This window comes from Gracilinanus agilis, chromosome 4 (genome assembly GCF_016433145.1).
Source record: "Gracilinanus agilis isolate LMUSP501 chromosome 4, AgileGrace, whole genome shotgun sequence".
NCBI classification, from domain to species: domain Eukaryota; kingdom Metazoa; phylum Chordata; class Mammalia; order Didelphimorphia; family Didelphidae; genus Gracilinanus; species Gracilinanus agilis.
The window spans coordinates 196,128,678-196,151,453 of record NC_058133.1 but is presented as its reverse complement, the minus strand read 5'-3'; the positions used below and the strand labels follow the sequence as shown (position 1 = coordinate 196,151,453).

Sequence of the window (22,776 nt, the reverse complement as noted above, 5' to 3'; positions counted from 1 at the left end):
TGGGCATTTGCTAAATAGTTGTTAAGTACAAAGTTAAGTACAAAGCTAGGCATTTTTGTTGTTCCATCGTGTTCAACTCTTCATGAGCCCACTTAGGGTTTTCTTGGCAAAGCTACAGGAACAGTGTGCCATTTCCTTCTGCGGCTCATTTGACAGATGAGGAAACTGAGGCAAACAGGGTTAAATGACTTGCCCAAGGTCACCCAGCCAAGTAAATATCTGAAATTGGTATTGAACTCAGGAAGATAAATCTTTCTCATCCCCAGCCCAGCTAAGCATTAAAGAAATTAAATAAGATACAGTCCCTGTCTTCGAGGAACTTATAGACTAGTAGGTAAGATAAGGCATATATAAAAATAGCAATAATTCAAAACAAGTCTGATTCCTATAGATCCAGAGAAGACTTCCCCAGGGAGAAGATAAAACTGCCAATAAGTAGAAAATAGAGATGGGTAATCAAAAGAGCCTTGGACTGGAAGTTTGAGAATTGGCTAGGCTGTTTACAGACTGTTAAAGAAGGCAAGTCATCTAATTTTCTTCATCTATAAAACAATAATAACAAAATTATGTAATATATCATATATTGTATACTAATATACTATATTAATATAATATTTTATATAAGATGAGATAATAATAATAGCTAGCACTTTAACATTTGAAAAGCACTTTAAAATATTATCTCATTATCTTATGACAGCCCTGAGAGGTAGCTGCTGTCATAATCTTCATTTTACAGAAACTAAGTATAAGTGATTTGCCCAAGATCACCTAGCTAGTAAGTGTCTGAAGCTAGATTTGAACTCAAGTCTTCCTGATCTCAGATCCAGCACTTTATTCTGAGCCACCCAAGTGCTTCCAATAACATCTGCATTGCCTGCTTCACAGGACGGATATAAAGATCAGGTTAGATAATATTATGTTCATTAAAACCCTTTTATAACCATTAAGACATATGTAAAAGTGAATAATCATTATTATCATCACAGGCAGACTCCATAAGTACCAGGATGATTTTTTGTCTCTGGATGGCTGGTACTGAGACATGTGAGGTACATAGTAAACATTTGTTTAACTGAATTATTATATGACTATTAAGGCTACATTCCCAAGCATTGCCTGCTCTTAAAGTAAAAAATGAACTCTGCTTTTTTTTTTTCCCCCAGTAAAGGAGATTTTTTGCTAATTCCCCTACAATCTGAAGTACTTCTCTCTAGCCATCCTCAGGAAGTCAGACCAAGAGACTCTGAAGTCTATATTTTCTTCTTAATTCTATTCATTTAATAAGTGCCTCCTCCATCCTAGGTACTGCGCTGAGTTGTTAGGAGTGCAGAGATAAAAACCAAACAGTCCCTGCCTTTGAGTTTCCATCCTCTTTAGGGGGAATGGCACGTACACTGAAAATGAAATACATCTAAATCATAATGCGCTTCTCACTGAGCTGACTAGTGGGTCTAGGGGGACTAAAGGGGAGGAATCCCGAAAAGCTTACACAAAGCTAAACTTTTGCCTAGCTACCTCTAGGGACACATGTTCTCACTCAAAGCCTGAGAGAGAAGCTTCCTGAGTCCCAAACAATATATTCCAAAGAGAAGAGGAGAAATAGGTGAAGACACTTCTCTGTCTCTCTCTGTCTCTGTCTCTGTCTCTGTCTCTGTCTCTGTCTCTGTCTCTGTCTCTGTCTCTCTCTGTCTCTCTCTCTCTCTCTCTCTCTCTCTCTCTCTCTCTCTCTCTCTCTCTCTCTCTCTCTTTTTAAACCCTTACCTTCTGTCTTAGAATCAATATTAAGGCATAAGAGTGGTAAAGGCTAGGAAGTTCAGGTTAAATGACTTGCCTATCTGGGCTAGGCCATGTCCAAGGCCAGATTTAAACCCAGGTCTTCCCAACCCCGGACCTGGCATTCTATCCCCTAACTGTGCTGCCTAACTGGCCCTGAAGTCACTTCTTTTAAAGCTAGTCTCTTCCAGGCTCAGTCAGTTAGTATTTTCTCAAACCTTTACCTTCTGTCTTAGAAACAATACTGTGTATTGGTTCTAAGGTAGAAAACCAGTAAGGGCAATGGGGGTAAGTGACTTGCCCAGGGTCACCCAGCTAGGAAGTATCTGAGGTCAGACTTGAACCCAGGACCTCCCATCTCTGGTCTTGGCTCTCAATCCACTGAGCCACTTAGCTGTCCCCTTCAGTTAGCATTTATTAAGTTCCTACTATGTGCCAAGCACTATGCTAAGCTCTTGGGTTACAAAGATAGGCAAAAGGTTGTCCCTGCTCTCAAGGAACTCAGAATCTAATGGAAGAGACAACATACAGACCACCCTATACAAGCAAGATATAGACAGGATAAATTGGGGGTGGGGGGGTTCAAGAGGAGGGCATTAAAATTAAGGAGGGCTGGGAAAAGTTTCCAGCTGAAGGCTGAGACTTGAAGGAAGCCAGGAAGCTTAGAAATGGAGATGAGGGAGACTGTGGAGACGGGGAACAAATGATAAAAATGCTCCGGCTGGAGATGAAGTATCTTATAGGAGGAACAATCCCTGACCTGAGTTGAGCTTGTCCTTGGATCACAGAAAATATCTATCAATAACCCAGCAGCTGGGGGCAGCTGGGTAGCTCAGTGGATTGAGAGTCAGGCCTAGAGACAGGAGGTCCGAGGTTCAAATCTGGCCTCAGACACTTCCCAGCTGTGTGACCCTGGGCAAGTCACTTGACCCCCATTGCCCACCCTTACCACTCTTCCACCTATAAGCCAATACACAGAAGTTAAGAGTTTAAAAAAAAAATAATAATCCAGCAGCTGAAGCTTTTCCAATGTAAGATTAAAAATTAATATATAATCACTCCAAGTATTATATTTAATAAATTTATTAATAATAACTTGAAGCAAAAAGGAAAGTAAAAAGGCAGGTAACTCAGCCACAGTCTTGAGAGAAGAGGTGCGAGAGGTGGAGTTACACCAACTATATACAAACAACGTAAGCACGCAAGGTGGGGATGAAGGAGGAAAGGGATGCTGGGAGATGTAGTTTAAAGGTATAGAATTTCTATTTATACACCAACTTCATGGAACCTGCTAAGAGCTCATGTTCCCCTGACATAACTTTCTTTCTTTCTTTCTTTTAACCCTTACCTTCCATCTTGGAGTCAATACTGTGTATTGGCTCCAAGGCAGAAGAGCAGTAAGGACTGGGCAATGTGGGTTAAGAGACTCGCCCAGGGTCACACAGCTGGGAAGTGTCTGAGGACAGATTTGAACCCAGGACCTCCCATCTCTAGGCCTGGCTCTCAATCCACTGAGCCACCCAGCTGCCCTCCCCACATAACTTTCAAGAAGCTGGAATTGCCTCTATGCCATTGTTTCTATGAGAGCCAAAGATAAGGACTAGTCCTGTGATTCCATTAGTACAGAGAACTCCTGGAAGAGGAAATTTCCTTTGTCCGTATAGGCTATCTTCTCTGCAACTTATAGTCTTTGAGAGTTGTCTAAAGCACTGGGGACTTAAGTGATTTCCCTACCATCTTGAATGCAGGTGTTTCTGGCTCTTCCAAGACTAAATCTCTCTCACCAATATGCAATTTTGCCTCTCTGCCATAATACCTGAGGTGGGACTTAAACAGGAATCTCTTGTTTACTCAATTAAAATTAACTCTTTATGCAGAAATACATCTCACAATCAGGCCCTGAAGTGGGGGACATTTTGCTGTAGTTCCTGGATCATAAAATCATAGAAATTTAGAGCTGACAGGGCATCAGAGACCCTCTAGTCCAACATCCTCATTTTACAGGGAAGAAACCTGGGGCCCAGAGAGGTAGAAGAAACTTGAGTATACAGATAAGAAGCATCAGAGCCAGGACCAGAACCCAGGTCTTCTGACTTCTAGTCTAAATCACTTTTCATTCCACACTATCTCAATATTCTGAAGCTAGGAAGCCTAACTTCTTTTTTCTGTCACAGAGATTGTCATTGTTGTTATTAAGTCATTTTCAGTTGAGTGGGTTTTCTTGGCAAAGATAATGGTTTGCCTTCTCCATTTTCCTTCTCCAGTTCATTTTACAAATGAGGAAACCGAGACAAACAGGGTTTAAAGGATTTACCTGTGATCTAGTAAGTATCTGAGGGCAGATTTGCTAGCACTTAGTCCACTAAGCCATCTAGTTGCCAAAAAGAGAGAGAGAGAGAGAGAGAGAGTGTGTTTGGTTATTGTTGTTCAGTCACATCCCAACTCTTCATGACCCCATTTGGGGTTTTCTTGGCAAAGATCCTGGAATGGTTTCCCATTTCCTTCTACAAATCATTTGACAGATGAGGAAACTGAGGCCAACAGGGTTATGGGACTTGCCCAGGGTTACAAAACTAGGAAACGTCTGAGGCCAGATTTGAACTCAGATTTTTCAGGTCTTCCCAACTCCAGTCCTGGCACTCTATCCAGCATGTTCTATCTACTAGTTACCAGCTGTGAGCTAATCTCTATGTTATTCCAAAATCCTTTTCTTCCATTCCAAGGATAAAGGAACAGCATGACATAGTGGATAGAAGACTGAGGCAGCCTTGGTGTCAAAAAAGAACAGAGTCCAAGTTCTGCCTATAATACTCACCGGTTGTGTGACTGCTGCAGGTCAATTAAGCCTCTCAGTGCCACCAGGGAGCCTCTGTCTGTCCTAAACAAGACCTTGATGAACATCTTTGTATTTAATCCTGTTATAAAGGAAAACATTCTTTTCCCCTGCCTCTCTCCTATTTTGACAGGCCGGGGGGCTCCCAAAATTCATTTAAACTCACTGTTTATTTCTGTCCTCCCTAAATGTTTTTCTTTGAAATGCACTTATGCTTTACCTTATAGCAAAATATCATCCTAGTAGTAATTGTAGGAGTTGAGGTAGTTGGTCTTTTTGCTGCCCTCTGTTGTCTGCTCTGAACAAGTAACAATTGGATGTGTTGAGAAATTAAGCCTGAGCTGCTCCTCTTGGCTCCTCTAGGCTAGATAGGTTTAAAGGGACTGGTTGCCTAAACAGGTCCTGAGTCTCTCTATCCTATGCGCTTAACAGATCTTTCCATGTAAGATTCATATTAAAGTTTTTTTTTGTGACACATAAAGAGCTAATTCCTGTGGGATACACAGACACGTCCACAGACATACACTCTTTCACCACCAACCTTCATTTCAATTCAACAAATATTTATTTTAATGTTTTAACAATCTACTAGAGGGCAGCTAGGTAGTACAATGGTTAGAGTGCCAAGCCTGGAGTTTGGGAGGACCTGAGTTCAAATTTGACCTTAGACATTTTTTAGCTCTGTGACCCTGGGCAAGTCAATTAATCCCAATTGCCTAGTTCTTGCTGCTTTTCTGTCTTAGAATTGATACTAAGATAGAAGGTATGGATTTTTTTTTAAGAACCTACTGTGTCTAAGGAACTGTCCTAGATGCTGGGGATATAAAGATAAAACAATATAGAACTCCGACCCTGAAGAGCTTATGTGAATAAATAAATATAGGATATATGCAAAGAGAGGAGGAGAGAGAGAGGGAGAGAAAGAGAAAGTTTTTTTGGAAAGGGAGAGAAGGAGAGAAGAGAGAAAGGAAGAAAAAGAGAAAGGAGAGAGAAGTGAAATAGAGGGGAAGGAGGAGAGAGAGAGAGAGAGAGAGAGAGAGAGAGAGAGAGAGAGAGAGAGAGAGAGAGAGAGAGAGCTGGCTCTGAAGTCAGAAGCCTTGGGTTTGAACCTTGGCTTTGTTGTTCACTTATCTAAATGATCTGGGGACAAATCACTTGATTTCCCTCAATTTCCTCATCTGCAAAATGATAGGGTTAGACTAAATGACTTTGGGGGTTTCATCCAGCTTTTAGACCCTGATCCTGTTATGGATCCTTTTGAACTGAGATGTCAGAGAAGACTTTTGAGAGTCCCTTGGACAATAAGATCAAATAACTTAATACTTAAAGAAATTAATTCAAACTCTTCACTGGAAGGCCAAAGATTGCTGGTAAAGCTTATATATTTTGGCTTCATAATAAGAAGACAGGACTCATTGGACAAGACCTTGATATTGGGACAGATTGAAGGCAAAAGGAGAAAGGGACAGCAGAGGATGAGATGAATAAATAATGTCATGGAAGCAACAAACATGAATTTGGACAGTCTTCTGAAATAGTAGAGGAGGCAGCTAGATGGCGTAATTGTATAGAGAGCCCAGGACTAGAGAGGGGAGGTCCTGGATTCAAATTTGATCTTAGATACTTTCTAGGTGTGTGACTCTGGGCAAGTCACTTAATCCCCATTACCATTTACCATTAGCCTTTACCATTCTTCTGCCTTAGAGGGTAATGTTTAAGGGGTGGGAAGAGAGAGAGAGAGAGAGAGAGAGAGAGAGAGAGAGAGAGAGAGAGAGAGAGAGAGAGAGAGAGAGAGAGTGAGAGAGAGAGAGAGAGAAGGGTCTGCTGGCATGCATGGGGCCTCTAAGAGCTGGACATGACTAAACAGCTGAACAACAATTACTACAAGAGCAGCCCATCCTACTTATGGATATTGCTCTATTAGGAAGTTATTTTGACATCGTTTAGATTGATTCTTTACTACTTCCAACCATTGCTTTTAATTCCTCCCTCTGGGGCCAAACAGAAGTAATCTAATACCTCCTCTATTTGACAGCCCTTAAGATTCTTTAAGTCATCTTCTGTGCTTGTTAAAGTCTTCCCTGAGTAGTTGAGAGTGAGTGTAAACCTCTATTATCATGCTCTTTTTTAAAAAAAACCTTTACCTTCTATCTCTGTATCAGTTCTAAGACAGAAGAGTGGCAAGGGCTAGGCAATCAGGGTTAAGTGAGTTGTCCATGGTCACACAACTAAAACACTACATTTTTAAGGATGGTGAGCATTAACACCAGTCCCTTTTAACCCATAGGGAGATCAGTAGCCCAGGATACTGGCCCAAACTATTCATCCAAGCACCCACACCTTGAGCCAAACTACTTTCCATCCTGATAGCTAGTATTAATACAGTTCTTTAATGTTTACACAGATTTTACAAACCATCTCATTTGATCCTCACAACAACCCTGTTAGGTAGGTGCTATGATTATCCCCATTTTACAGATGAGGAGACTGAGGCTGAGAGATGTTAGTTGATTTCTCCAAGGTCACCCTGCTAATAATCATCACTTAATCTTTTGCCCCAAAAATTTTTCTTAAGAATCCTCTATTCCAGCTAGACTGGCCTACTCACCTCTACCATCCAGAACTCAGTTGTTTTTCAGTCATATCTGATTCTATTTAATCTCATTTGGGGTTTTCTTGACAGATATTGGAATAGTTGGCCATTTCTTTCTCCAGCTCGTTTTATAGATGAGGAAGCAGGATTAAAATGACTTACCCGGGGTCACACAGCTAAGTGTTTGAAATGAGATTTGAACTCTGAAGATGAGTTCTCCAGATTCCAAGCCCAGTGCTCTATCCTTTGCACCACCCAGCTACCCTAATACATGACAGATTTTCACCTCCAAGTCTCAATTTCTTTGTCTAGAAAGCCCTTCCTCCTTTCTCTCTGCTTATGCAAGTACTACCCATCCTGAAAATCCCACCTCCCCTAGGAAGACTTGCCTGATCCACCTTCATCTACATTAAGCTCTTTCTTCCCCATAGTATTCACCGTCTGTACCATTCATTTGACACTTAGCATGGGCAGCCTTAGATCATCTTTAATAGATGATAGGATTTTAGGATTAGAAGGGACCTTAGAGGTTACCTAGTCCAACCCAACNAGCTGTGTGACCCTGGGCAAGTCACTTGACCCCCATTGCCTACCCTTACCACTCTTCTGCCTTGGAGCCAATACACAGTATTGACTCCAAGATGGAAGGTAAGGGTTAAAAAAAAGATACATACCCCAGTGCTCTTCCTAAATACCCCCCCAAGGAAGTACTAATCCCCTTCAGCAGTACTCAGTTGGGTTTCTACAACCCTAATTCTTCAGAAATTATGCTTAGCATCTTTCATGGTCCATGTATCATGTTATTTATGTTCTCTTCAAATTTCTGAAGGAACTTATAGTCCCTGATACTCATTGGTGGGTAGGGAGGAGGGAAAAGGAGAAATCCAAGGAGTTAGAGTGTAGCTGGAGTTCAGAATTCAGGCACATTGACTCTATCCACAAAGTCTCTTACTGGGGGCAGCTGGGTGGCTCAGTGGGATTAAGAGTCAGGCCTAGAGACAAGTTCAAGTCTGCCTCAGACAATTTCTAACTGTGGGACCCTAAGCAAGTCACTTGACCCCCGTTGCCTACCCTTACCACTCTTCTGCCTTGGAGCCAATACACAGTATTGATTCTAAGGTGGAAGGTAAAGGTTTATTTTTTTTTAAGCCTCTTATTCATAGAGCCTCCAGAGGAGCTGAGAGCCATCCCCAGTGGGCAGGAAAGCTCCTGCCTTCCAACCCCCCCAGATCCTCTCCCACTTTGTGCTAGCTAGTGTTTAACCTTTCCGGGTAGAAGAAAATCAATACAAATTCTTCATTGTTAAGAATCGATGGTTGTCCTGTGGTATCATTGCCATCTAGCCTCGCTGAGAAGCCTAGTAAATCTCTTCAGCTGCTTCTAAGGCTTGGTTTGTCTTCTTCAGTTGTTTTCATTTTTAATGCAGATCACTTTGGTTTCTGATCTCCCCGGGGCAAGGAAATAAATCCTGGCAGACATGTTCAGGGTCTCCAAATAAGATGTTGGAAAAGAGCCAGCCCACCCAGGATTTAGTTGTAAATGGATGAGACACCCTCTTGGTTCCAGTTAGAGACTGGGGCCATTCATTTCGGCATCTATTGTTGATTACCTAAGACAGTACCTGGGTGAGGGGGGCCCAAAATGAAGTTTCTGTGTAGCAAAAGAGCCCAAAGTGTAAGAATATGATCCAGAGCAAATGATTCCTTACCCAACTTCATTAACCAGACTTTGGAATTGTTCTTTGTTCCTTCAAATACTGTTGTTCAGTCGTTTTCAGTCACGTCCAACACTTCTTTACCCCATCTGGGGTTTTCTTGGCAAAGATGCTGAAGTAGTTTGCCACTGCCTTCTCCAGCTTATTTGACAGGTGAGGAAACTGAGGCCAACAGGGCTAAGTGACTTGCCCACACAGTTTGTAAGTGTCTGGGGCTAAATTTGAACTCAGAAAGATGAGTCTTCCTGGGTTCAGGCCTAGGACTCCATCTATTATGCCTGACCTCAAAGTCAGAAAGATTTGAATTCAAGTCCCATCTCTTAACACCTGCTTGCTATGTAACCTTGGTCAAGTCACTGACCTCTTAGAGCACTGGATAACTTCTGAGCTTATAAACTGCAGAATAGGTGTCAGCCTACATGGAAAAAGATAATTTTCTTATCCAGAAGTGCCCTATACCAATGAGATCACAAGTCCAGCACCTATCCCTGTCCTTCAACGTGTGCTGCAAAGTCAGGTCCGATAAGCTAACTACAGGTCAACAAGTGTTTTGATGGACAAGATTTCTCTTTGCTTATTTACAAAACAAGTGAAATATCCTGCTTGACTTTCTTTTATTAATGAAGAAATGCATTTCATCACATTACCAAGTCATATCCTACTGGTGGTGATCTGTAAATATTTAATGTTAGTTAATGATCCCCTCATCCCACAGTCCTTTGCTCAATCTGTGTGAAACTGCTTTAATATATGCCTAGAGTTGGGCTTTATCCTTGCAGTTTCAGATTTCCTGGGTATAAGTTCAAGCCCAACCTTGCAGCATCCAGCTAGAAACCAGAGGCCTTTGAAAACAGGTGGCCCTCTGTTAACAGGTTCAAGAGGTTTAGTTTTTTTTATGATATATCTTTCTTCTCTTTCATTAGGAAACTATGCTAATTATTACCAGGGGCTTTGGGACTGTACCAGTGACCATCCAGATGAATTGCCCTTCCAGCGAGGGGATATCATCCGAATCCTGAGCAAGGTAAGAAGAAGAGCATTGGTTGGGGACCAGAAGTCATTTTCTTGAATCTTGAAGAATTCTCTTCTCTTATAGACCCATTTTTCATCATAGACAACTTTCCTTATACTATATATACATATATATATATATATATATATACACATATGCACACCATATATCTATCTATCATCTAAGGATAAATTTAGCTCAATTCAGAAAGACATACTACATATAATAATAATATAGATACATATAGATAGATATAATAGATATAGATAGATAAATATAGATACATACAGATAGAAATAATATAGATACACATAGATAGATATAATAGATATAGATAGATAATAGATATTGATACATACAGATAGAGATAATAGATATAGATACATATAGATAGATATATAATAGATACAGATACATATAGATAAATATGTAATAGATATAGATATGTAATAAATATAGATACATATAGGTAGATGTAAATAGATATAGATAGATATAATATATAGACACATATAGATATATAGTTGATCTAGATATAGATATAATAGATATAGATAGATAACAGATATAGATATGTAGATATATAATAGATATAGATAGATATAGATATACAGTAGATGTAGATATAGATAAATAATAGATATAGATGTATAATAGATATAGATAATATAATAGATATAGATAGATAACAGATAAAGATATAGATAGATATATAATAGATATAGATAGATAACAGATATAGATAGATGTATAATAGATATAGATAATATAATAGATATAGGTATATAGAGATAGATATATAATAGAGATAGATACATATAGATAGATACATAATAAATATAGATAGATATAAATAGCTATAGATACATATAGATAGATATATAATAAATATAGATAGATACATATAGATAGATATAATATATAGATACATATAGACATATACTTGATATAGATATCGATATAACAGATATAGATATAAATGGATAATAGATATAGATATACAGTATATGTAGATATAGATAATAGATATAGATACATATAGATAGATAGATAGATAGATAGATAGATAGATAGATAGATAGATAGATAGATAATAGATATAGATACATATAGATAGATAGATAATAGATATAGATCCACATAGATATATAGTAGATATAGACATAATAGATATAGATACATATAGATATACATACATAACAGATATACATGTCCTATATTAGATATTATATATGAGGCAGCTAGGTGGTGCAGTGGATAGGACGCCAGACCTGGAAGCAGGAGGGCTCCTCTTCCTGACTTCAAACCTGGCCTCAGAAGTTCATTAGCTGTGTGACCCTGGACAAGTCGCTTAACCCTGTTTGCCTCAGTTTCCTCATCTGTCAAATGATCTGGAGAAAAAAAATGGCAAAGTACTCCAATATCTCTGCTAAGAAAACCCTAAATGGTGTCACAGAGCAAACAAAACTGAAACACTGAAAAACAAATATTATATATGATAAATGTATGTATTATATAGATATATATTTCTTTCTGAATTAAGTAGAGTTTGTTCTCAAATGACAGATATATAATCTGCTTCTAGGCCTGTGCTCAAAGCCTTTCCATCTTGATAGAACCTGCCAGAGCTCAAGATTGTAAAAACATAGCCTTCAAGAACCTTAGTGCAGTGCTTTATCCACTGAGCTGCCTAACTTCCTCCTATAGCATTTTACTACCAGTATTTATTTTCCATAGGCTTATACCCTTCCAACCTAGTCAGGAAAAGTCTCCTATCATGCTTAACTATTGTCTCTTTTTGTACCTAAAATTTTTTTCATTTTATTTAAGCATATTAGCTCTAATTCCACTTTGATATTATAAATATATCAAAACAGATTAAATATGTTCCTTTTGTCAATCATAATACTTAAGATCTTAAAACAATATCTAATCAAGTTTCTATACCTATAGAAATATTCAATAAAGCACATAAAGCTTCAATACCCCCCCCCAAAAAAAAGAACCTATGGTCTGTCCCTAAACCTAATAAAAACAATTATCTGCCAGAGATGTTGTGAGGCAGCTAGATGGTACAGTGAATAGAGGATCTGGTCTAGAGTCAGTCCTGAGTTCAAATCCAGGCCCAGACACTTAAGAGCTGTGTGACCCTGGGCAATTCACTTAAGTTCTGTTTGCCTCAGTTTTCCAAACTGTAAATTGTAGATAATAATAGCATCTACCTCTCAGGGTTATTGTAAGGATCAAATATTAGTTAAAGTGCTTAGTACAGTGCCTAGTACATAGTAGGCTCTCTATAAATGCATATTTCTTTTCTCCTTCCCAAATAAGATAACCCATAGGACACATTACAAACTTTAAAGTGCTTTTATGAATGCTAACTATTATATGGTATTAGAGAAAGATATTACTGGAAGGTATAAATGACCCCCAGAGTAAATTTCCATTCATCCATTACCACTAGGGAAAAGCAAGCTTTGATTAATTGAATATTCTCATTCAGTTTAAATGAAAGTTACCACCTAGACTATACACAGATTATATCAATACATCAAGGACCAGTGATTTTGTCAGTGTGAGAATTGCCTCTATTGAATTGATCATAGCCTCTCTCTGACTTATAGTCCTGGAGAGGTGCCCAAAACTCAGCCTGGTAACATGACTTGCCCATGATTGTATAGTTAGGAAGTGTCAAAGATGACATTTGAATCCAGGCCCAGCACTCTCTACCTAGGACACCATGTTATCTCTCCCTACATCACAAGGTCTTAACCTCTTTTGCATCATGTACTGCTTCACCAGGCTGATTAAACTTATGCACCTCTTCTCAGGATAATGGTTTTAAATGCATAAAAGAAAATACATAGGACTACAAAAGGAACCAATTATACTGAAATACAGTTATCAAAATATTTTTTAAGAGTTCATCAACCCCAGGATAAGAACACCTTCTCTACATGGATTACTAATTTTTTTAATTTGAATAGACTCAACTAAAACTGTACTGATCATATTTTGATCTTTCTTTTGATGATTTAGAGTGGCTCAAAACCATTGTTATATGTATATTATTTATCACTGTACTGTGCAGCACTATAAAAAAAGCTCTTTTTGAACTTATGTTTTGGGGATTCTGGATAAATATGAATGGAGTGGGGTTGTTTGCTTGCTTGCTCAAGATAGTACCCTCTATAGAGTCTATACCATTTGACTTCATGATCTCATCAGCTTCCATAGATTCAATTATCTCTATGCTAATGATTCACAGATCTATTTTTCTAGCCCTTACCTCTTTCCTAACTTCCAAACTTACTTCTCCCTCTCAAGTCTCTCACCTTTCACCTCATGATGTCATTAGTCCTCTTCAAAATGGAAGGATCAGGATGAGCTGGGTGGAACTTCCTAGCTGTGTGACCCTGGGCAAGTCACTTAACCCCAATTGCCTAGCCCTTACCATTCTTCTGCCTTGGAACCAATATTTAGTATTGATTCTAAGAAGGCAAGGGTTATAAAACAAGCAAACAAACAAAAAAAAAGGGCCAGTACCAACAACAACAACTTTCCCCTTTCCAGTCTATCTTCCATTAGACATCTCAGACTAGATGTCCTATGTAGACATCTTAAATTCAATATGTCCACAACTGAACTCATTATCTTCTCCCATTCCCCCAAATCTTCCCCCTTTCTGAACTTCCTAGTTCCTTTTGAGGGCATTACTCTCCTCCTAATCACTCAGGCTCACAACCTAGGTGTCATCCTCACTCTCTTTTACCCCTTCATATTCAATCTGTTCCCAAAGCCTGTCAATTTTATCCTTGCGATCTCTCTGGAATTCATCCCCCTCCTCTCTTTTGACACTGCCACCACCCTGGTGCAGGCCCTCATCACCTTACACCTGGACTTGTGCAATAGCCTGTTGGAGGGTCTGCCTGCCTCATATCTCTCCTCATTCCAGTCCAACCTCCATTCAGCTGTCAAATTAGTCTTCTTAAAGGGCAGACCTGACCAAATCACTTCTATTCAATAAACTGCTGTGGTTCCCTATTACCTTTAGGATCAAATATGAAATCCTCTGTTTGGCTTATCCAAGCCCCTCAGAACCTCCTCCCTTTTACCAAAACAGTATTTTTACTCTCTACTCTGCCAACCTGAAGGAGAAAAGGGAGTGGTAGGCCAAAAAAGTTGGGACCACTGGTCTAATAAGATGCTTCATCTCCAGATTGGGAATTTTCACCAGCTATTCCCCTGCAATACTCTTTCTCTCCATATCTTTACCTCTTGGCTTCCTTTAAATCCCAACCATATTCCTACCCAGTACCTTCCTTCTGAGAATACCCCCAACTTAGCCTTTACCCAGTTGTTTGTGGTGTGGTCTCCCCCATTAGACTATGAGCTCCTTGAGAGCAAGAATTGTCTTTTGCCTGACTTGAGGTACACAGTGCTTTACAGAAGTGTTTCACTCATGTTGTTGTTCAATCAAGTCTGACTCTGTGTGACCACATTCGGGATTTTCTTGGCAACGATACTGGAGTGGTTTGCCATTTCCTTCTCCAGCTCATTTTACAGATGAGGAAACCAAGGCAAATAGGGTTAAGTGACTTGCCCAGGATCACAAAGCTAGTATGTATCTGAGGCTGGATTTGAATAGATGTAGATGAGTCTTCCCACTTCCAAGCCTAGTACTCCTGTCTCCTGCTCCATCTAGCTGACCTACAGTAGGAGTTTAATAAATGTCAATTAACTGTGTGTTAGTATTTGGGTGGAACCTGTTTAGAATGCAATACTAAGGTAGTTAAAATAATGGGCTCTGTTCCCTTAATAAGTCAGCTATTTTTATTCTAATACAACCACAATCAGCTCCTAACCCTAGCTAATCATCTTGCAAAGGTGCACTGGTCATGTTGGGGCCTGAACAAGGGAATCTTGGGTGTTGGAAAAACACTCACAGTTCACATCCTACTGATTGGAGGGAGAGAAAAATGAGAAGTGGAAAGGGTGGGATCAATAGCTTCATTGCCAACTCACTATTAGATATTTCAAACTGGATGTCCTCTAGACATCTCTAACTCCACATATCCCAAAAAGAATTCTCTTTTTTTAATAAAGATATTTTATTTTTCCCAATTGCATGTAATAAATTTCCACATAAGTTTTCCAAAGTTATATGACCCAAATTGTCTCCTTGCCTCCCCTCTCTTCCCCCTCCTGGAGCTGGCAAGTAATTCAAGCTGGGATATATATATATATATATTATCACACAAAACATATTTCCACAGAATTATCTTTTCCCAAAAATTTTTCCCTCTTACAGACTTCCCTGCTCCTGTCAAACTTTCAACTACCAGGTTTGCAAAATTGGAGTCATCGTCAATTCTGTGTTTTCCTTTACCCTACGTATCCAATCAGTTGCCATGTTTTGTTGATTCTATCTTGAATTCATCCCTACCTCTCTGATGGTGTGGCCACCACTCTAATTTGGGCTCTCATCTTTTCTCAATGGGACTACTGCAATAACCTCCTGATTGGTCTCCTTGTCTCCAGTTGCCCCTTTCCAGTCCATCCTTCATACAACTGCCGGAATGATTTTCTTAAAGTGAAGGTCTAGGTTACGCCCTGGTTACGCCCTTACCTCACAAGATTCATTAGCTCTTGGTTGCCTCCAGGATTTAATACAAACTCCTGTGTTTTGCATTTGATCAGGCAACAGGCATTTTATTACTTAGGCGTTTATTAAGTGCCTACTGTGTTCCAGACAACGTGCTAAGCCCTGAGCATACAAAGGCACAAACTTGGCTGCAATAACCCTTTCCAGGCTTATAAATTATTCTTCACAAATGCTGAAGTCTAGCCAATTGCCATTCTGGCTGTTCTTCACACACAACACCCTTTCTCCTATCTCCAAGCCTTTGCAAAGGCTGACCTTCATGCCTGAAATGCATTTTCTTCAGAGCTCTGCCTCTTGGAATCCCAGATTCCCATCAGACTTCATTCAGCTGGCTGCACCTCCTACAGAAGGCCTTTCCTGATCCCCTCAGCTCTTGGTGCCTTGGCCCTAAGACTAATTTGTAGCAATTTGGGACATTTTTATTATAGTCATATATGTATATGTTTTCTCCCCTAATAGAACATAGGGGGCAAGAACTATGTCATTTTTTGTATCCCCAGCACCTAGCATAATACTGAGCATATAGTAGGTGTTTAATAGTAATAGCTATCAAAAGGGCAGTGAGGCAATGCAGTAGATAGAGCAGTGTTTCTGAGGTGAGAAAACCTGAGTTCAAATCCAGCTTCAGATACTAGCTATAAGATCCTAGACAAGTCATTTAACTCAGTTTGCCTTAGTTTCCTCTTCTGTAAAATGGGCTAGAGAAAGAAATAGCAATATCTTTACCATAAAAAATCCCAAATAGAGTCATAAAGAGTTGGACATGATTGAACAACAGCAAGCATTAGTAGCTAATAATAATAATAGCTAATATCTAGATAGCATTTTAAATACCTTTGTTATCTCATTTGATCTACCCAACAACCTTGGTAGGAAAAGAAGTGCTATTATTATTCCCATTTTATAGATAAGAGAACTTATCTATAAGGCAGAGGAGGTTAAGAGACTTGTCACAAAAGTAGTAAAAATGTGAGAAAAGATTGGAATTCCAGTCTTCCTGACTCTAAGCATATACTGTCCCACTGACTTACTGATTAATTTTTTTCCCTTAAAACTCTTACCTTCTATCTTGGAATTGATAATAAGTATTGATGCTAAGGCAAAAGAATAGCAAGAGTTAGGAAATTGGGGTTAAGTGACTTGCCCAGGGTCACCTAGCTAAGAAATATCTGAGATTAGACTTGAACCCAGATCCTTCTGACTCCAGACCTGGCTCTTTATCCACTGTGCTACCTAGCTGCTCCTACATGATTAATTTTGGTCAAAACTGACAGAATACAGGCTAAAGACAGATTGAGATGCAAAAGATTCCCCGTGTGTATGGAACAAACCACTGCTATAAATATAAATACTTTCTTTGCTCTCTGTAAGGTTAATATTGTTAGAAACATATTCTTAAATGCATATAAGCATGGTTCTTATTCTATACAGACTATATATATATATATATATATATTTTTTTTTTTTTAAACCCTTACCTTCTGCCTTAAAATTAATAGTGTATTGGTTCCAAGGCAGAAGAGTGTTAAGAGCTAGGCAATGAGGGTTAAGTGACTTGCCTAGGGTCACCCATCTAGGAAGTATCTAGAATCAGATTAGAACTCAGAACCTCTCATTCACCAAGGCTCTCAATTCACCAAGCCACCTGGCTGCCTTCTACATTCTCTTAAAAAATAAAAAAATAAAATAAAAAACAGGGTTCTTCGTATTTTAACTGATCACCAGGAGTGCTATTAAACTACATTTCACACTAATTTTTTTTTTCTCTTGCAATAACTTATAAGCCACTTAAAAAAAGAAACTGCAGGGGTAGCTAGGTGGCTAAATAGTAAGAGAGCCAAGCCCTGGATTCAAATTTGGCCTCAGATACTTCCTATCTGTTGGGACCAGGGGCAAGTCCCTTCACCCCAATTGCCTTCTGCCTTGGAACTGCTACTTAGCATCAATTCTAAGACAGAAAGTGAGGGTTTTTTTTAAAAAAGAAAGAAAAAAGAAACTTGATCTTCCATCAGGACAATTCTGAGGGACTTCTGTCCAAGAATGCTATCTACCTCCAGAGAAAGAACTGTTGAAGTCAGATGGATCAAAGCATAGGATTTTTCACTTGTTTATTTGGGTTTAAGTTTGGGGGTTTCTGTTTGATAAGATTAGTCACTCTCAAAAAGGAACAATGTGGAAATATGTTTTGCATAATAATAATAATAATAATAATAATGACGATAACCCAGATCTAATCTCCCGCCAGCACTGGAAGGGGGAAAGGAAGAGAGGGAGGAAGATGAGTTTGATCCTATAACTTAGGAAAACTTGTGTGGAAATTTGTTATTGCATGTAATTGGTTAAAAAAAAATTTTTTTTAAATATATAACTTCCACCATGATCCCTGATGCTACCACCCCAAATTGAGGCCTTGCCTTACAATGGCTCGCATGACTTCTCTGGACTCCAGGATGGTATTCAGACCTCACCCTGAAAAGGGAGTGCCCAAGACCTGAAATAGGCCAGGGGAGAACACACCCAGTCCTGGGGCATTTTCACCCTAACCCTCTCCCAGAACCTGGACTCTGCTCCATTCTCTTGACATTTCTGGGCAGTTCTGAGCCTCCAGGAATAAATTGGAAGCAAAGAGGGGAGTGGACGTTGGCCTGATTGGTATTTCAAATGCCCGAAAGCAAGGTTTGCCATGTAATAGAATTTGTGTACATTACCGTACTGGCATTACAGGGGTAATCGAGTTATCCACTCAGGTGTGACCAGGCCCCTGTTTGCCCAGAGCCCGCAGGTGAATAAATTAACTGTTTACATTGTCTGGAGGTGCCTGTAACAGGAGGGGGGAGAACAGAGCCAGATTGTCTTCTGGCCTCCTCTCTCTGTCTTGATTATTCTGTTTGTTTTATCCGTCTTTTGCCTTTGTTAATGGCTTCTCACTGGGGTTCCCTCTCTTCCTGTTGAAAAGAGCTGTGCAGTGACCTGGCCTATTACACGGAGCTGACTGCATCTGTAAGGCGATTGTATTTTCCAGGTGATCCCAAAGAATAGAGAGAGCTCTCCCCACTTCTGCTTCCCTTTCCTCTTCCCCAGCCCCGTTCTTAGGAGCAGAGACATCAGAAATCATTTCTGTGGAAGCATCTCCCTAGGCCTTCTACTTCCATTCTGCCCTCATATGCCTGTTCTATCAGTTCTGAGATTCAGGGCCAGCAGGAAGGGTTTTTCCCCCCTAATAATATACCAGCCGCCTTTGCTTCCACTATCTCCCAACACTTAAGTCTGCAAAGGAAGGACTAAGTCGCCAGCTGAAGATGAGGGTCTGTCTTTCTTAAAGGATCATCTCATTCATTCCTCTGTCTTCCAGAAAACACATCCAATCCATGCTGGGTAAACAGAAAGGAAATTTGGAGGACCAACCTTAGTCACCTTTTTTTTTTTTTTTTTTTTTAATTGAAGAGGTGACTGTGAAGAGAGAATCTTCACAGGGGTAAAATAGATTTGGAGTTTTAATTAAGAGTTTGGGGTTTTAGTGACAGGAGTGGGAATCCTGTCAGACTGTCAGACTGCCTTGGGTGGCAAGGATCAAGTACAAAGCCATCTCCCCTAAACTGGGGGGTGCACTTTCTACAGCTAAATATTCACAGCGTGCCCATGGAGGTCTGATGGGCCTCCACAGAGATATTACAAATGTTTTAAGGTCCTCCCTGGCCAGTCAGCCCATTACACATTTACACATCCAGAGAAGGACAGGCATAGGGCCTGGGTTTGTGATTTACTTAGTAAAGAGAACTCTCAATTAAGGATACTTCCTCTACCAATACAAAGACATTTCTCTTCTCTATGACTTCTTCACTTATTTTAGAGCAATAACTAAACCACTAAGAGATTAAATGATTGGGGGCAGCTGGGTAGCTCAGTGGATTGAGAGCCAGGCCTAGAGACAGGAGGTCCGAGGTTCAAATCCAGCCTCAGACACTTCCCAGCTGTGTGACCCTGGGCAAGTCACTTGACCCCCATTGCCTACCCTTACCACTCTTCCACCTATAAGTCAATACACAGAAGTTAAGGGTTTAAAAATAAAAAAACAAAAAAAGAGATTAAATGAATTTGCCCAGGGGCCACACAGTCATTGTGTGTGTGTGTGTGTGTGTGTGTGTACATACAAGTGTGTGCATATTTTTATATATTTATTTGCTTATTTATTTATACATAACAGTACATACAAAAATAGTATATGACCATATGTCTACATACACCTGTGTACAGGCATACAGTCACAAAAATGCATGTGTGTATATATAATCGTGGGTATTTCCAGATTCCCTTCCAATTTATTTTCCTTTGTTGGATTCAGGTACCAACAATATTTAAGAGCTCTGCCTGCCTCTGGACATTCACATTTAAGAAGCCTGGGTTGTGGCCTGAGTCATAGTGGGCTCAGTTCATACTGTATTAACTAAACAAAGACAATCTGGCTTAGTTTCCCTAAGGCCATTTATCTTGGGACAAGTGGGGTCCTTGTCAACCAAGTAAGAGCCAGGCTGAGGACCTGATGAAAAGCCATTTCCTTCTAGATGTAGGAAATCCTTCTCTAACTTCAAACTCAAGTTCAACAAGGCAACAAGCCAGATTAGACAGAGGCTAGGGAGGAGCTGACTCCCATGGAGTGATACCAAGTTTGGGCTCCTTGAATAATCCAAGATACGTATAAAAATCAGCCAACATGGGGGCAGCTGGGTAGCTCAGTGGATTGAGAGTCAGGCCTAGAGACTGGAGGTCCTGGGTTCAAATCTGGCCTCAGATTCTTCCTAGCTGGGTGACCCTGGGCAAGTCACTTTCGCCTCTCTGTGCCTTAGGTTCTTAATCAGTAAAATGAGAAAGTTGAACTCAGTGGCCTCTAGGATCCCTTCCAGCTCTAAATCTATGACTCTATATTGTTGCTTTTCAATCGGGTCCATCTCTTTATGACCCCATTTCTTGGTAGAGGTCCTCAAGTAGTTTACCATTTCCTTCTCCAGTTCATTGAACAGATGAAGAAACTGAGGCAAACAGGGTTAAGTGACTTGCCCAGTGTCAAACAGCTAGTAAGTGTCTGAGACCAAATTTGAACCCAGACTTCCTGACTCCGGGCCCAATGCTCTATCTACTACACCACCTACCTGCCCCTAGCTTATGGGCAAGGCACTGTGCTAGGACACTTCAATACCGCCGTAGGTTTGGAATCTTATTAATGTAGGTATTATTTTTATGAATGCAGATCACAACCCCTCCAAGCCTACCCATCATGCAAATCTTGCCCACATCCTCCTATGAATTCAGCATGGGTGAGGGATGGGGAATAGCACACCCAATATGCCAAGAGTCTGCTTTCTCTCAATGTTCAGAAAATACCGATGGAATAAAAAGGCTACTCATCAGTTATGCCTCACTCTCGCCATGTGGCTAGCCCAGCTACTTTTTTCATTCATTCACACACACACACACAATGTTCTTTTATAACAATTTAAAATATATACGTCTATATTTTACATATGTATATATATATATACATACAAAGACAAGAACAAAATAATCACTGCTTTCAGATTCCTTCTAATTCTTCCAGAGAAAACAATATGTTCACAGAGAAGCAAGAAAAAAGGTCTTTAAAGTTTGCTCCTAAGGGAGCAAAAAAAGGACCAGTGGAATAGAGATTGTCTCACTAGAATCCTTGTGAGTGACCCTCTGAAAACCTCTTCTCTTTGCGCCAAAAACACAAAAGAACTCCACTCCAATAGGGGACACAACAACAGACAAAAGATCTCCTCGGGAGTCTACCGTCCCTTATTGGTCCAAGAGATTGTCATTGGCTACTTCCATTCCCCAGGATCAGAGATAGCCGGGGAACTTCCTACACATAAAGCAGACTGAGGAAGCATGTCAGTGGCCAGAGCAATATCGTGATCCTCGAAAAACCACCCGCTACTCCCCTCCTGCCCCAATACTTATATTCTCAGGTACCAGGAAGCTGCATTTCCATTTAATTCACCAACTTCCACTTTGGGGACTTTAAAAGATATCGAAGGGAAAAAGTTGGTAACAAAGCAGACCACTCTGGCAAGTACTCAGTGAATGAACATTTTGTTCCTTCCTTTGGGAGTTCAGGTTTTAAAGGTTTTAAACCCTTCCTGATGAAGGAAATTAGCTTTCTTTCCACTCCCCCCACCCACCCCACATATCACATACACATCCCCCTCCTCAGTGAGGAGATGCAGCTCAGTGCCATGGTGGGATTTTAACTCCCTTCAGTGGCTCCAGATTGTGGGCGCTTGTGCGGGCTTCCTCACACGTAACCAATTGCTCCTGAGAGCCTGCCTCTCGTAAATTACTTTGCACGATGCCCACGACCACCGCAGAATTCAAGTTTGAATAGAGCAGGAAAAAGGTGTTTGAAAGGCCTGTTCACTCAGCTGCATTTTAATTTCCTTTTCAATCTTGTCCCAATTAATTTCACAGAATTAATCTCACAGAAGCAAACTCGGCAGCGTCGAGGCTGCAGTTTTAGTGTGGCGGGCGGTTGCTCTGCCTGAACATGAAATAGGAGCTAATATAAAAATCCATCTGCTGTGTTTGAAGCACACGCCGGCTGCCAATCAGTCCTGTCTGACATTCCAAGCATCAACAGCGGGGAAAAGTGATTTGGGGGTTAGTGGCCATCAGTACTTGGAGAGAGTTCAACAACAGGTGTACTCCCCAAATCCATCCAGCCTGGGCACTGGGCATGACAGGGCAGGTGCTGAATCACCCTCTGTGTGATACTATCGTGCCCTGGTATAGCACCTTCCCTCCCAAGACCTCAGGGACTTTGTGCAGACCAATATTGTTGAGGGCAATGAATATCTTTTGTAGGAAAGGAAGCATGGCGCCTAGATTGGGATGGAAGGAATTGGTCCCAATCTTCAGGACATGGGCACTCACTATCTGTCTCAACCTGTCTGCATCCCCCCACTCTGTTTCTCTCTCTCTCTCTCTCTTTCTCTCTCTCTCTCTCTCTCTCTCTCTCTCTCTCTCTCTCTCTCTCTCTCTTTCTTTCTCTCTCTTTCTCTCTTGACTTGTCTTGTCTCAACCTGTCTGCATCCCCCCACTCTGTTTCTCTCTCTCTCTTCTCTTTTTCTCTCTCTCCTCTCTCCTCTCTCTCTCTCTCTCTCTCTCTCTC

General features: G+C 40.3%; 1 protein-coding gene across 1 annotated transcript in view; it reads left to right on the top strand.

The window, feature by feature from the left end:
- The window catches only part of SKAP1 (src kinase associated phosphoprotein 1), a 428,729-nt gene that overhangs the window by 368,140 nt on the left and 37,813 nt on the right, over positions 1–22,776 (top strand). Inside the window, exon 11 of the mRNA XM_044675113.1 lies at positions 9,840–9,940. Coding sequence (XP_044531048.1) covers positions 9,840–9,940 — 101 coding nt within the window. The remainder of the gene's footprint in view (positions 1–9,839; positions 9,941–22,776) is intronic.